The 16,172-nt window shown below is 39.2% G+C and overlaps 1 protein-coding gene across 5 annotated transcripts in view; it reads right to left on the minus strand.

Moving 5' to 3' along the window:
* Nucleotides 1-16,172, minus strand: part of CEP120 (centrosomal protein 120) — a 76,736-nt gene that overhangs the window by 38,497 nt on the left and 22,067 nt on the right. For 4 of the 5 annotated variants that reach the window (XM_074995006.1, XM_074995010.1, XM_074995007.1 and 1 more), the window contains 9 exons: nucleotides 14,716-14,887; nucleotides 12,230-12,379; nucleotides 10,692-10,874; nucleotides 7,019-7,115; nucleotides 6,783-6,932; nucleotides 5,282-5,371; nucleotides 4,088-4,180; nucleotides 3,095-3,256; nucleotides 1,415-1,537 (listed from right to left, as the gene is read on the minus strand). In XM_074995006.1, the coding sequence (XP_074851107.1) occupies nucleotides 1,415-1,537; nucleotides 3,095-3,256; nucleotides 4,088-4,180; nucleotides 5,282-5,371; nucleotides 6,783-6,932; nucleotides 7,019-7,115; nucleotides 10,692-10,874; nucleotides 12,230-12,379; nucleotides 14,716-14,887 (1,220 nt within the window). Of the gene's footprint in view, nucleotides 1-347; nucleotides 1,230-1,414; nucleotides 1,538-3,094; nucleotides 3,257-4,087; nucleotides 4,181-5,281; nucleotides 5,372-6,782; nucleotides 6,933-7,018; nucleotides 7,116-10,691; nucleotides 10,875-12,229; nucleotides 12,380-14,715; nucleotides 14,888-16,172 lie in introns of those variants that run through there. The other variant, XM_074995009.1, reaches the window with a different exon arrangement.

The raw sequence follows: 16,172 nt of genomic DNA on the forward strand, positions 1-16,172 counted from the left end.
ACTGTCTTGCTCCATTTTAAGCCCAAATGGCATGGCTACCATAGTGCATTTACAGAGGCACAACTGTACCTACGCAGTTGTGCAGCTATAAATTCTCCAAAGTAGCCATTCTAAATTAACAGAAGTGAGCTCTTCTGTCGGCTTAACATTTCCAGCCCTTGTGAGCGGCAGAAACTACGTCGGCAGGAGAGTTTCTCCTACCAATGTAACTATGGTGCGAACAGTGCTAAGTCACTTTAACTTATGTTGCTCAGGGAAGTGGATTTATCCACTCCCAACATAAATTATGCCAACATAAATTGTAATGTAGAGATAGCCTTACTCCTAATCTGTCCCACCTTGGAAAAGGTAACAAGCTCACAGTAAAATACAGACGTGAAGAGCTCTGTGAAGCTCAAAAGCCTGTATCTTCCAACAAAATAAATGATAGTATTTCACGTACCTTGTCTCTCCCAGATACTTCAGAAGATGTTGTAAATCTCTTTCATAGTACATGACATGTTTGTCATTTGCTAAGCTATTTACCCCAAAATCTTATGTCAGCAAGTTAATTGCATGACAAATAAAAAGGATCTTATATGGGTCTTAATTTAATGGCTGTTAACCTTAAGTGCCTGTTATGCTCCATTCTGAACAGGGTAAGTATTCCAACCAAGTAGGCCGAAACTTTGAGTGAGATTTATGATTTTTACCAAATTAATTACCACACAGTGATCAGAGATCTCAAAATGAAACTGGCTGGGAAAAAACAAACATTTAAGGCCAAAATGTTCAAAAAGTGGGCTTATATTCTAACGGGAAAAAATATACTGAATTATGTGTGTGCATAAACCTCTGTTCTCACCTTTTTAAAAACCATGAACCTCAGGAAAAAAAAACATCATAGTCGGGCCCAATTCATACTCTCATGGCAGTAAAAACAGAGCTCAATGGTTTGAGCTGAAAAAAGACAATATGGGACTGAGTGGTTCAGTGGATTAGCAAAGATAATCCATTGCTTCCTAGAACAAAGCTCAAGTTCATAGTAAAATAGTCACTATATAGGATGGCTGTTCAGTGACATATTTTAATTGAAGCCATCAACTTATTTTAAACCTCCCAGTAAGCAGTGGAAGTGCTGGTAATGTACTAGACAATATTGACCTTCCATAGTATGGCAAATTCCTTCATCCAGCACTGGTCAGGTCCTGAAGGTGCTGGACAAGAGAGGTTCGGTCTGTAGGAACAATCTGTCAAAAAAGTTACAAAACTATTCCATAAAATGAGTTTCACTTACAAATGAGTTCTAAATATTTTAGTGGCTGAAGAAATTGTTCAAAAAGAAAACCCATTACATCCTGGAAACAGATTATTCTTCCATCTCCATTACCCAATGAGAACACCACTATAGAAGATCAGTGAAGTGCAATGGTACCTTTTCTAAAGTGAGAAGATTTATTTCTGACTGTAACCGGATTTCTGGTTTGCTGCATTGATGTTCTTTGTACTGCTGGAACTCCTTTTCCAAAATCTTGTATTTGTTTTCTGCTTCACAAATCTACATTAAAAACACCCAGATATTAAACCCATTGGGATACATTAATTTAACAATAAAGCAAGTGCGCAGGGAATTTAACGCATCACAGAACTTAAATTAGTCCCCAGACCTAACATTTTACTTCAGTTACATAACTGATATCAAACAGGCACTGAAAGCTTCACATTTATAAATAATGTATTCCCTACTATATCCCATAATCAAGAACATTACAGAAATGAAGTTTAAGGAAAGTTTTGGCTACACAGAAAAAGAAAGTCCTATTTCTCTCTTGTATGAAAACTAAAATGCATAATTACAGCTGTTTAGCAATTTTCTTAAGTGAGATTGTAATTCTATAGAATAAAAACCAACAATATGGTTTTATCAAGTTTGTGCTCATGGATGCTTCTTTAAAAATAAAAATAAAGTCAACTGTATTACTAACTTTAACTAATTTAATTTAATTTAATTTAATAATTTAAGCTCTAACTAATGCTTCAACTTCACCGGCATAACTGGTCCAGGAATGTCTGGAAGAGGAAATAAATAATATTCTGTTCAGCAAAATAATGATTTAAAGGTCTGAAGCAGCAAGACTTCAGTAGCAAATGATTCAAATGGTGGCACCTTTGCCCTCATAATATACTAGTACAGTTGCAGGAAGACAGGATTTTTTTTCTTCTCTGAGGGGGGGGAAAAAATCCTGATAATTTCCAGGATGGTGTCTTAATCAATATATAACTCCATCATGAGAGCTATGAAAATCATATATGCTTAAGAAATTAAGGATTTCAATACAGCAAATTGGAATGTAGAGAAAATGTCTGGCACAACAGTTCAAACTGCTTACTGGGAACAGGTGTATACAAAATAATGTATGTAACTTAGTATCTCAGAAAATTATCCAGTTAGATAACTTACTTGGTTCACTTCAATAAACACAAGTTTCAGAAGCATACTCAGCAAAGCAGAAGCCAGGTGAGAGTCTGCTGGCTGGGAGTTCTGGGCAGCTACATTCCAGGGCCAAGAAGCCAGTGGGAGCCAGACCATGGTGGCCAGCAGCAGCCAGGGAGCTGTGGCCAGGCCTTCACAGCTTTGGGCTGGGAAGCCAACACCAACAGAAGAGTGGGAGACCTAGTGGTGGCTGGAGCTGGCAGCCAGGAGTGGGCCGATGGCCCAGAGGGGAGGCCAGGAACAGGGCCAGCGGCTAGCAGGGGAGCACTGACCTGGTCTGGCAAGATCCCTGGTTCGGGACCAGATAGGTCCCAAAGGTGCTGGGTCCAACCTGTACAACTAACACGTCAGTCATATCACTCCCAAGTACAATATACCTCTACAATGTCGATCTGGTTTTAAACATTATTTGCTTTTTGAGGCTATCACTCATACACAGGAAAACAAAGGCCCTGCTCTGTGCATAGGCTGATCCCTATGCTTGCTTCAAGCTCACTGAATGATTGGGAACAAAGTTGCCAAAATGCACTTGTGTCTCAATATGCAACTTTTTAGTATTATTTACATACTTATTTCCACTCAACCCCACAGGAAGGAAAGTAATTTAATTTCTTTACTTACCTGCTGTTGCAGGCGGACTTTCTCCTCTTCCAGCTGTTTCATCTTTGACTTCTCCAGCTCAACTTGATGTGCACATTCTTCTTTGACTCGCCGCACAGAGTCCTGTACTTCTTGAACATTTCGTTCATGCTGTCCTTGCAACTCTCTCTTTGTCCTTTGTAGCTTTTAATTCAAACATTTTTGAATGCAATAATAGACTGGTTTCAGATCTTTGGTTGAAGGCCTTCATTACAACCTCTACTAGTTGTTTTAATGAATTATCATGTCACTTGGATCTATTCTTTATGGCTTATATTTGTGAGGTATTTCTTTTACTTCCCTGATTTCTATATTTCCTATATGAATTATAGCCATCCACTATTCCTTCCCAGATTCAAAATAATGATTTTCACATTACTACATCCTGGACACAGACCTAACTCTCCTCTAGTTCACCTGACTGTTGTGGAGCAAAGATATCAATATTTTACTGTCTAAACATAGTCCAGAGATGATACTCTTTCAAATCCATCAAAAGCCAAAGAACTGAGTTTATCGGAGCCTATTATAGTGGAGCAACAATAGCAAGATCAAATTTAAGGTTGAAACAAGTTCAGTCCAACAGTTCTCAACCTTCTCTCTCTCTCTCTCACACACACACACACACACACACACAATTTCCCACTGACTGGAACATGATTATGGGAAGACGTTGCCCCACCCCACCCCAGTAAAAGAGCAGTCGACAAGTCCTCAAAGCCACTGGATCAGCAGTGAGAGAGGCAGGCAGCCAGCCAGTCAGTACCCAGCAAGGCAGCAAAAAGAAAGCTGTCTTCTCTGCACACATACTACTATAGCCAAGGTCACAACGTAGATTGTCTATTACCACAAATAATCAACGAAATTGCCATCCAGCCATCAGAAATAAAGTTGGCCCCACAGAAAAGCTCAAGATGATGTGCACATGCATTAGGAATTTGAACAGTCGCTGACATACTGATTAGTAATTTTTACCTCTGATTCTGCACTGACAAGCTGTCGTTCACGTTTCTCTAAATCTGTCAAGGTTTTCTGGAGTTGTTCTTCCAAATTTGTGTATTCTGCTACCTAAAAACAAGCATTGATTTCTTGATTGTTTTCTTGTTATAAAATCCCGGTTTAGATAAGCCAGGAGGTCCAAATACATACAGGCCATGTCTACACTAGTCCAAAACTTTGAAATGGCCATGCAAATAGTCATTTCGAAGTTTACTAATGAAGCGCTGAAATACATATTCAGCACCTCATTAGAATGCTGGCAGCCACGGCACTTTGAAATTGACGCGGCTCACAGCCGCACGGCTTGTCCAGACGGGGCTCCTTTTCGAAAGGACCCCGGCAACTTCGAAATCCCCTTATTACTATCTGCTGTTACACTAATGTAACATAAAACATGCATATATTAGGATCAGAAATCATAGATTAACTTCTGCACACAAGGCAAGTCAATCTCCAAATATTAAAGCTAGCTAATACAGAATTTACTCAGTATAACACAGACCCTTTCTCTCTTTCGAATACACTACCTCAGTACCACGACTGGCAGCACAGTGGCCTTTGTTCTAGGGCTGGAGAGATTAGAGATTAAGCTTAGTTTGCGTGTCCCATTTGATTTAGTAATCTACTTTATTCTGTGTGTTCTCTTATGCATACTTAAATACCTACCTTTCACATTTAAAAAACAACCAAGTAAACACACTTTTTTGATTACTAAAACCCAATATAAATAACTGTTACCAAAGGAGAACAAGGAGTCTTTGTATAGCCCTCTTTACATTGGAATGCTATAAAGAGTAAGCTCATTTAAAAATGTTAAATGAGCTTACTCTGTACGGCGTTCCAAATTTATCAGGGATTCAGCTCCAGAATGGCAGTATATTTGAGTGCTGGGAAAAAGGTCTGACACTGTGCTGCTTACAGCATACTTCTGCAACCTTGAGAAGTATGTCTCAGTTGAAGCAGGCTGGAGAGCTGACTTCAAAAAGATAGGGTTACAGGGTGCCCAGGTTGTCAAGGAAAACAGGCTCAGTGGGAGCTCGGCACATCAGGTGACAGTCCCAAGAGGGTCCCAACCTGTCAAACCCATTAATAGTCGCACATCATCTACAACTACACTCTTGGTTTAAGTCGTTATACTGCAAAAGAATTGGTAAGGGTCACTTTCCTTACCTTTTTCTTTACTAATGCTTCTCTTTCTTTATCCCTTTTTTTCCACTCCTCTGCAAGAGCCTGCATGTGAGCCAACTCCTTCTTTTTCAGCTAACAAAAAGAAAAACACCAGAGACACGCTTCACCTTTGTAAGTCAATAAAATAAAGGCTACAGAAAAAAATGAAATGCATAGCTAGCCAACTATAAACTAATTATTTACAAGAGTCTTCCTGAAGAGTGATGTAAGCTACCAAGGTAAAGAAAGAAATGCTGCTCTCAGATCCCCATAGCAGACTTTATTAAATATTCCGGTTTCACCCAAGCAGAACACCTAGCGAGAGATAACCTCTCAAGACCGCAGAATATTGACCATGCAGGACTTTTAGTAAGAGAATGCCAGAAACAACACTTTGTAAAGTTATTGAATACACTGAATCATTTTGCATCCGATTTAAGGATGTGAACACATGCAGTGATATTGAAACATATACACATATTGCAAATGCTATGCAATAATTATCTTTTATATCTGCTAAGACAAAAAATTTCCTAATTCAACCCACAGTCCTTTATCCTTTTTTTTTAATTTTTTTTTAAAAACAGCATGTGAACATTTATAAGAATGATTACAATTATTTCTGAAACAACGCCTATGATATAAACATGACTTCATGAACTCAACAACAGCAACAGACAAGAAATCCTAAGCAGCAGGTTTAGATAGACATTAAAAAAATGCACATTGAATAGTAAAAGAAAGTCAAATAATACCTAACACTGGTCATTTTTTCAACTCTAGGGCTTACAGTATTTATTAAGAGTACAACCTCAAGAATCTATAAATTTTATTACATCCTTTAAACATATTTTAGACCACCACTGGGATAAAAGGAGGAGCAAGGGGAGCTACTGAGCCAGTGACTTCATTCCCCCATAGATAGCACCTAGTGCACTTATCTCCTCAGCAGCGGAAACCTGTGCCCCATACCCAGCTGCCCGTGCCCTGTCCTTCTCACCACCAGTGATGGGCCACATGATCTAATTCTACTCCTCCCTGGGCCAGCTGTTTCCACCTGGTGCTTCCTACCCAACCCAGGTGATTAGTCCAATCTTACACACTACATCAGATTCTCCCCCCATCCTTGTGTATGGGGAAGGAAATGAATTCAGGGTTCACTCTCTTAGCCATATGTTCCGGTGAGAACAACACTGGAGGATTCTCCCTCCTCTTTCCCAACATCTCACAAATGCCTGGTACTCTTTGGGGGGTCATGACCCACAGTTTATGAAATGCTGTTTTAGCTAACAGGGTCATATAAAACCTGTTTCAGTCTATTGCTAGGTGATAAGAAGTAACCTACTACTGATCAGGAAGAACAGTGATGTCATATGATTCCGTATCAGCCAATTTTTAAATTTGTTTTTTTAATTAACTTTTTAAATGTAGTCATATGTCTAATTATGGTCACTAAAGAAGAGATGCAGTCTGAATTTTGCTATAAAAATATAGGTAATGGAACCTGGTTCTCAAAGATGTCCTCCTGCATTTCCTTCCACATTTCTAACTCAAGTGCTGCTTTGTATTCAAGAGTTTCTCGTGGCTCTGGCTCAGTTTCTGGGACACGATGAGGCTGAGGTAGAGGGACTTGCTGCTGCCCAGCACCTAAACACTGATTATGAAAATAATGTAATTTTAATAATTTTAATGAAAAAGTAAAACTTGAAAAAAAAAGGATTATGTTAATGTACAACTTACCTGAGAAGAATCTGACACCAAAACTTCATGCATTTTCACAAGCCCATAATCTTCCAGAGTCACAGTGTAAGAAAGTTCTGCTATCCTGTCATTGGCCCTACAAATTACATGAATAACAACAATAAATAATATTGTTAGTCTTTAAAGTGCTCCAGGACTGCTTTTTTGTTTCATGAGAATGATTGATTATTCTTCATTTTTGTTGGAAGTTTCCATAGCATACTGAAATTTATTTCAGCAAAATAGTGCAGAAGAGCAAGGAAAAAGGCTTAACAAGCTCACAGTATAGTCTGTTCAAATCACTTCCAAATCATAGCAGTCTGCATATGCAAGTGCTAGAACAGTATCAATTTGCAGACCTACAATAAAAACATAATCTTATCAAAGTTTCAAGAACAGTTAAGATTGTCACTTAAGAAAAATCAGCTATTTGTGAACCTATTTTACTAATAAGTTACTTTCATTACACATAACACTATAAAAATGCTTCAGGTGGGGCAACAATCTGAAATCTCCAATTTGAAAAATATACTCGCTTCAAGTAGTGGTGGAGCTGGGCCATGCACAGCAGAGGAGTTACACAGGTAGGCCAGGGCTACTGTAGCCCTAGCTCAAAATAATTTACACAATTTGCATTGCACAAATTGAGTGATTTTCTTTGAAGCATTGTATTTTGAACCCAGTGTAGTCTTAATTATGTGCGTAATTTGACCTCCCCGGTAACCATTGCATGATGAGGTTTACCAGGAAAGAAATACCATGTTCAGAACAGCCTTAATATTTCAAGCACAGTGTTTGGTTATGTGGTTTCTATTTTGGAACACCAATGTATCCTAAAATCAAAACAATATAGTATAGTCTTAGCCATAATGTACAGGAAAGGACGGAGGCAGCACAGGAAGGAACAGTGGAGTGGACAAGAAAGAAAAAGGGAAGACATTATTCAGGACACAAACACCTTTCTACATTTTCCCCCTCTCCACATTCCACTTTTGCCACAACAATACTGTTATTATGGTTTCTGGGTGCAAGAAAGATCCTATCTGAGAATATTTTGAAGAAATTCATTCCCCAGGTAAAAGAGGAAAACGTCAAGTATAAGCAGTGAAAGATGAAGCAGGGTCTAGTTACAAGAATTAAATATCATAAGGAAGACTTCATATTGGGAGAAAATGATGTGACTATGTTTGAAGAACTATGTGAATAAACTGGTTAGTAAATTTAATAATTCACTTTACAATACGATACTCTTCAAGATGAGGTCTCTGCCTTTTAGGATACATGTGATTTAACAAATAAATTCCAAAGCTGTTTGCTATGTTGATGGAAAAAATAAGTTTACCTTAGTTAGCTAATCCTTACTGCCTATTTAATCAGTTAAGTGTAGAATCTATCACCTAAGGATACAGTACAGAAAGCTGCAGTAAAAGAAATCTAGAGTTACCAGTTGCCACTGTCATTTTCTTACTTTATATTACATAATACATACTTAGCCCTTATTTTGGAATATCCTAGCCACAGACCATAATGGTGAGATCATAAATCTATTCCCTATTTTATTTCATCATACCTCAGTTTTTCCAAAGAAACTCATCTTGTACTTGTTTTATCAAAAAACAGAAGTGTCAGTGACTTTAATGGAGCTTACTCCAAAAGTAAGTGCACTCTAAGCGCAGTTAGTCTTAGCTTTTTTGTAATTTGGAATTAGATCTGCATCCTTTCTGGGGGTGGGGTGGAGTGGGGCAACGTTAATGATTAACTGAATAATAGAGTGAGAAGAATAACTACTTAAAATCATTTTTGAATTTTTTTCAGGATTCCATGTAAGTTTAAGAGTTAAACTGCTTCTCTATAACAACTTTAGATTCATCTGTTTGTACTTTTAGAAGCAGGGTTCCACATAAACACACTTCAGAAAACAAAGTATCAGTAGCAAGCAAAAGATTTCACCCAGTAAAACCACCTTCGTGGATGGGTTTGTAGTAAGGACCAGCAAATACCAACACAATACCATCGAAGAAAAGATTGCCTAGTTATGCCACAAATTCTCTTTTTTCACATTGATGTGTTTGAATCCTTCCAACCAGGCTATATTCCACCTGGTAGAGCAGACATTGGTGGAAGGATGATAAATGCACACTGTTCCTTCTCATACACTGTAAGAAATATGGAGGGGAAATTAGCCAATTTAAGCCTTTGTGGATGGAATAATATATGCAATAATCCAGTAATATGTCAGCTGGCAACACAGACTGCTGCAATTGCAAATGTGACGTAACATTTAAGATTTAATTTAATAAAATAAGCGCTATTATCATCTGGGTATGATTTAGTTCTTACCATTCCTAACGTACTACTGCTGCATTTGCAGCTTGACACAGATGAGTATTAGGTACTATTTCCTACATTAATGAACATCAAGTTATCTAAAGTATTATAAAGCAAACCACTTTAGCTGTTGTAAAACACTGTACTGTGTTGTAAATTAACATTTTAGTGATCAAATTTGCACCATGGTATAAGAAATACATGAAGCAGTCTCAGTGGGAAACCTGATTTAAAAATCAGTCCACCCTTATTACACCTATGTTATAGTCTGTTTTCCAAGAGAAGAATTTGACTACATGTGGGCAGGGAGTATGTAAGCATACTATATTAATTTCTGAGAAATGTCTAAACTTCTGATTCTCTGAAAACAAAACCCAGAATATTTAAGATAACCTTGAAAAGTGAATGTAAGTAGTTCACAAAAAAAAAGATGAGATGTTCAGGTAAACTGCCTCTTTGCCATCTACTGGCGATTAAGTTTTATGCAATATTATCAAATGCTCACCAGCTACTACACACCACGTAACAGAAATACTAACCCAGGAACCAATCCCTGCAACAAACTCCATTACCAACTCTATCTGCCTATCTTGTCAAATGACACTATCATAGGACCCAACTACATCAGCAGCTCATTCACCTGCACATTTACTAATATGATATGTGCCCTCAAGTGCCAGCAATGGCCCCCGGCCATACACACTGGCCAAAGTGGACTGCCTCTATGCAAAAATAATATGTGAACACAAAATCAGACAGACATCAAAGAATGGTAACTTTAAAGAAACAGTAGGAGAGCACTTCAATCTCCCGGAACACTCCATAAAGCTTGAAAGTTATTATACTTCATGGGGTGGGCGGGGGGACACCTTTGAAAACACACTGCAGTGTGAAACGCATAACAAGAATTCATCTATTCATATTCCAACTTGACACTTTCAGACTGGGTCTGAATAGAGACTGGGAGTGGTTAGGTCACCACAAGATGTAATTTCCCCTCTTTCAGTAGTCACACCTTATCATTAAATATTAGAAATGGGCCATATGTAGCGCCATGGCCGCATCAGCCCAGCAGGGTCCTAGCTGGAGGTAAAGTAGCCACTTGGGCTCAAGTTTGGGAGCCAGAGACAGGGTGGACAGCAGTGCATGGAGCTGGTGGCATGGGACCTCCCTTGGTCCTACAAATTCCCTCATGTGAGATGAGGTAGGTGCAACCCATGTGTTGAGGAGTAGACAGAAGGAGGAAGGAAATCTTTCATCGAGAGAGAACATTAAAAACAAATACAATTAAAAAGGTGCTAAAAAGTGTGCTAAAATGCAAATAATTTCAAAAAAAAGGGTTTACCCTTGTGCTGCCATGACACCAACTGTCTCGCTACAAGTCTGACGCCAACATTGTTCTCCATTAGTACCCAAGAAACGGGTTTTTTCCAAGCCCAAAACATTTGAAAGCTGCAGCCTTGCAATTCCCAGAAGTATGTCTTTAGTCATTTTGTCTTTGTGCCACAATTCAACCAGTAGCGGTAGTCTGAAATGCAAAAAAACAATATTTCATATTAATATGTCAGACAAAATAAAAATCATTCACCTACATGGAGAGGGAAGCTCCCCTCTTCAGAGAAAAAATTTCTCAAACTCATCTAGCAGTAGGAACTCATTCTTACTTCAACATAAAATACACCCTTGATACCTCTCATTTCCACTAGAAGAACCATTGACTCACAACTCCGCATCTTCTTTATTCAGTTAGTCTGGCTAGATAACTACCCCTTTTCCAGTTTGTATATAGTGAACATGGACATGGTGATGAACTGGGTGATCTTACAGGACTTTTCCACTTCTGAAAATATCAACTTATAATTTATTTACTGCAGCTACAAAAGCTCTTTCTTCTACCCTTCTTTTCAAAATACCACTTTGTTTTAGGCTTTATAGTGGGAGTATTTGTGATAGCTATGCTTTACCTTATTAATGTAACTACAACAGGAAACAATATTGACAGGAAATATTCCACCACAAACAATTACTTTTTTCTAATCCATACAGCAACTATGCTTGATGGGTTTTGACTGGTTGGACTGCCCAATTTCAAGTTTGGTCAGTCACACTAGGTTACTCACTTAGATTACTTACTATGACATTGTTACAGAAAAACTGATATTTTCAGGCCACCTTATGTAGCCCTTACTTTGATAAGGATTAACTCAAACAGATGTTTCAACTGATACCACCACATTTAGGCTATGTCTACAGCCCAGGGCCTGCTCTGGCACCATGGCTCACTGGAAAGAGCTGTCTCCCCCAGAAAGTGTTGAAGCCCTGCTCTAGCAGCTGTGCTGTCCCTTGTGGAGTAGGCACGTCTCAGAAAGGTCCGAGAATGGGTGTCTGGGGGAAGGGGGTCCTTACGGGCATGTCTTCCCAGGGCTCCCAGAAGGCATTGCTAGTCACATGACCCTATCTGACAATGTTCTAGGCGGCCATTTTGATGAGAGAGTGGCCGGGCAGTTTAGCTACTTTCTGTCGGAAGCGTGGGTTTACAGAGGGATCCGTTTTGCTGTCTGGCTGCGATCTGCTGACAGACTTTTTGTCAGACTATATCTTCCAACAAAAACTTCAGTCAACAGATCTTTCTAACCCAGATATAGCCTTAATGTTTAAATAAATGTTCACATATATGAATAAGGTTTGCACAATCTGACCTTTTAATGCTAGACTATAAAAACCAAAGCCCAAGAAAAATAAACTATCCTTGGTTTCAAATAGCTGAATTTGTCTTTTACATAAATTATCTAAGACACACACGCGCACACGCACTCAAATATTTTCTATATTAAAAACAGATAAATAATGATCCATGTAATAAGATAAAAGTACAAGTGCTACCTGAGGAAGGTCTCCTGAAGTTGATGAGGCATAGTTGCAAAATCAAATGCACAATATGACTGGGGTAGAAAAACTTCCATGTTTTTTCTCACTTCTACAGGAGGGTTTGTCATAATGGGTGCCGCACTACCAAAAAATGGATATGAGTACCTAATGAGAAAAATCAAAAATGTAAGTTGAATTCAAGTGATATTCTTGCAGGCAAGAAAAAAAAAATCAAAGAAAAACCATCTTTAGTTGATGTCACTACTTGTTGAACCTCTATAGTCTGGCACCCTTAGGACCTGGCTGGTGTCAAACCAGACAATTTGTTGAACCACAGGAGTTCGATATTGTCTAAACAGCATTATCTATACTTCCACTGCTTATAGAGCTCTTTGCAGACATTTTGGGGTAAATTAGAGCTAAATAACAGCACAGAACACAGACAGCCAGGACTGGTGGCTGTAAACAAACTTTATGGGATCAAAAGAAACTTGGCCACAGCCCTGGAAAGTGGGCATCCAGCTAACTAAAATCACGCTGGACCCCAGATACTGCCAGTCTAGAGAGTGCTGGACTAGAGAGGTTCAACCTGTAGCAGCTTAGAACCAAAATCTATTTTTGTAATATGCATGTGCAATGTCAGTTGTACAGGCATATTCAAAACTCAGAATTTGGTCCTTGATATGCAATGGCTCCCAGTTACTTAAACAGTGCTAGGTCAAAGCTGAAATGTATTACTATTTGCATACAAACACGCTTTATAGCTTTTGCTATTCTTTAAGACTATAGAAGTTAGACAAAAATATTAACTATGGCACACATCTAATTTTTCATAGGGTACATCTACATGAGGAACTAACTTTGAAGTAGCCACCAGAGAGTCTACACAAATTTTCCCTTACTTCACAGTCCTTACTCTATTCCTGTAAAACTTCTGTCATGAACGTTCGAGGTATAGTGCCTCTGTTGACAAAAAAAAAATAGTGTAGACACTCCAGGGGCCCCTCTTTCAACAAAGAGAGATTCTGGTTCACCAGGTTTGCAGAGCTTCTGGTCGGCTGTTCTGTCGACAGAGGGCTGGGCAGTCTGGCCGCTCTCTGTTGACAGAGGGGGACTCTATTAGGCATGAAAGTGTTCTGCTGACAGAGGTTCTCTAGGGAAATCTCTCTCAACAATGACTTGTGTCGACAGAACGTTGTAGTATGGACACAGCCATGGTGCCTGACTGACTTAGTCCTCGTACGTTCCTGATTGCTCTGGAACAACCCTTGCCCTGGTCACTCAGGGAACAGAAAACTATTCATTCAATGGCCAGTACATTTAACTTCCACCAGACTACCAATCAGTCTGTTACACTACAATCAATCATATTTAAGGACTTATTGTTTTCAGGGTTTAAGCAAACACACACACGTGAACCAGCAAGTTAGATTTCGACTCAATTCCAGATTTGTATTTGAAAATGCTGCTTCAGCTGCTGCTGCTGCTAAAAGTCCAGCCTCTTCTGGTTGCACAAGTAAATACTGATGTTTAAAAAGTCAGTTTTGACCTGAAATGTTATTTCACTGAAGAATATGCACAGAAATTGTAACCAATGACACATACCTACGTACTAGTTTCAATATATTTGTTTGTTTTTTAGGTCTGAAAGAAAACCATCCTCTCCTGCATCAGCACAATTATTTTGGAATATACTAAATAGGAAATAATGTTTTGTATCAATGTGTTCCTTAAAATGCAGAAGTTCCCACTCAAGCATAAAAATGACTTGTACATAATAAATATACTCTTTTTTCCTTAGGGCTGAGGTACGGTCTGTATCACACAGTCAGAAATTTTCAGCTGAGGCACAACAGGAAACGTTTTATACTCTACAAGAACACTCAATTTTCCATTGCCAATGAACAAGCCTTATATTTCAAAGGCCGTTTCTACACAGGCCACTTCATTCGGAAGTGGCATGCTAATACAGGGAGTGAAATATGCTAATGAGGTGCATCTGCACCTCATTAGCATAACATCACGATTTGGAGTCCAGAAGACCGTTCTTCTGGACTCCAAAACGCCGTGTACAAGCGCGGCCCCAGGGGAGCTTCCAGAAGGAAGTCCTCTTTCCGGAGAACCCTTCTTCCCAAAAATTTTCGGGAAGAAGGGGCCTCTGGAAGAAGGACTTCCTTCTGGAAGTCCCCCAGGCAGCCACGCTTCTACACGGCGTTTTGGAGCCTGGAAGAATGGTCTTCTGGACTCCAAATCACGTGATGTTACGCTAATGAGGTGTGCCTCATTAGCATATTTCGCTCCCTGTATTAGCGTGCCACTTCCAAAGGAAGTGGCCTGTGTAGAAACGACCGAAGTGTTTAAAGGCAGCTACTTGAAAAGGCATCAGGTTGCCTGTAATGCTGATAGTCCAAACGGTGCATAGTATTCTTTTAAAAAAAACATGAGAGGGCAACACAAAAATCCAATAGCCTTACTGTAAGGTCAACCAAACTATAACATACCTTAACATGCAATTGACTGGAAACCCAACTTCCAGATTGTGAATACTTCGTAAATCTATCGAAAAGCAAAAATGATGCGATGCTGCTGGAACTGCAATTTTTTGCACTGAAGTAGACTCAGAAGCACTGGACACAGCTCCAGGTTGGGAAACAGGGGGCAGAGGATTCAAAGCTGAAAATATAAATACAGGATGTTTTACACATAGTTTTATCCTGTTTTGTCTGAAATAATATTTGTGTAGGATATAAAAACGTGCCTGGCTCTCTAAATAGAAACAGGCAGCCACTGTGAAACATTTTACAATCTAATGATAAAATCCAATATGATCACATATTAAAAATGCGTAAAAGAATGTATATGAAAGGGGAAGCCACTTTAATATCTACTTTAAAATGGGTATTCATTACTTATACAACACAGGTAAGTATAATCAATTTGACAAAATAGGTAAACAGACAGCCTTTTGGCACTAATTTTAGAGCTTGATGAGATTTTAAAGAGCATCCAACCTTCTAAAGACATCTAAGAATTTAGTAAAAGCATGTGCCATAAATATTAGCCACGTGCAAATTACCAAGGAAAGTAGTTGGAGGCAGATTCTAAAAAAGTTTGTCTAGAAGGAATGATGTATCAGTTAAATAAACTGGGTAGATCCTTTGCTTGGAGAGAAGCAAACACCCAGGCTTGTCCTGGGTATGGAATGAAAGTGCTTAGATTAAGACATAATGGCTATGTCTACACTAGCCCAAAACTTTAAAATGGCCATGCAAATGGCCATTTTGAAGTTTACTAATGAAGTGCTGAAATACATATTCAGTGCTTCATTAGAATAGTGGCAGCCACGACACTTCGAAATTGATGTGGCTTGCCGCCACGTGGCTCGTCCAGACGGGGCTCCTTTTCGAAAGGATCCCGGCAACTTCGAAATCCCCTTATTCCTAACAGCAGATAGGAATAAGGGGATTTCGAAGTTGCTGGGGTCCTTTCGAAAAGGAGCCCCGTCTGGACGAGCCGTGTGGCAGCAAGCCACGCCAATTTCGAAGTGCCGTGGCTGCCACCATTCTAATGAGGCACTGAATATGTATTTCAGCACTTCATTAGTAAACTTCAAAATGGCCATTTGCATGGCCATTTCAAAGTTTTAGGCTAGTGTAGACACAGCCAATGTTCTTTTACATAAAAACCTTTTAATCCTCAGGACTCAAAGCACATCAAAGGAAGTTGTGTCTCCATTTTACATGTGGGGAAACTGAGGTACTTAAAGACTGTGTCTTATGCAAGACCAACCAGCTGGCTAGCCAGGCTTGCTGAGCTCTAGTCCAGAGCTCTACCATCTGGACACTTCCTTCCCAAATGTTCCTCCAGGGAGCTAATACCAGGTGTAGTTGTGGGTTTGGTATAAGGAGCTACCGAATCTCAAAAGGTGTGTCTGCATTCCACAACCTATTTTATGATC

This window comes from Carettochelys insculpta, chromosome 5, assembly GCF_033958435.1.
Source record: "Carettochelys insculpta isolate YL-2023 chromosome 5, ASM3395843v1, whole genome shotgun sequence".
Lineage (NCBI taxonomy): Eukaryota > Metazoa > Chordata > Testudines > Carettochelyidae > Carettochelys > Carettochelys insculpta.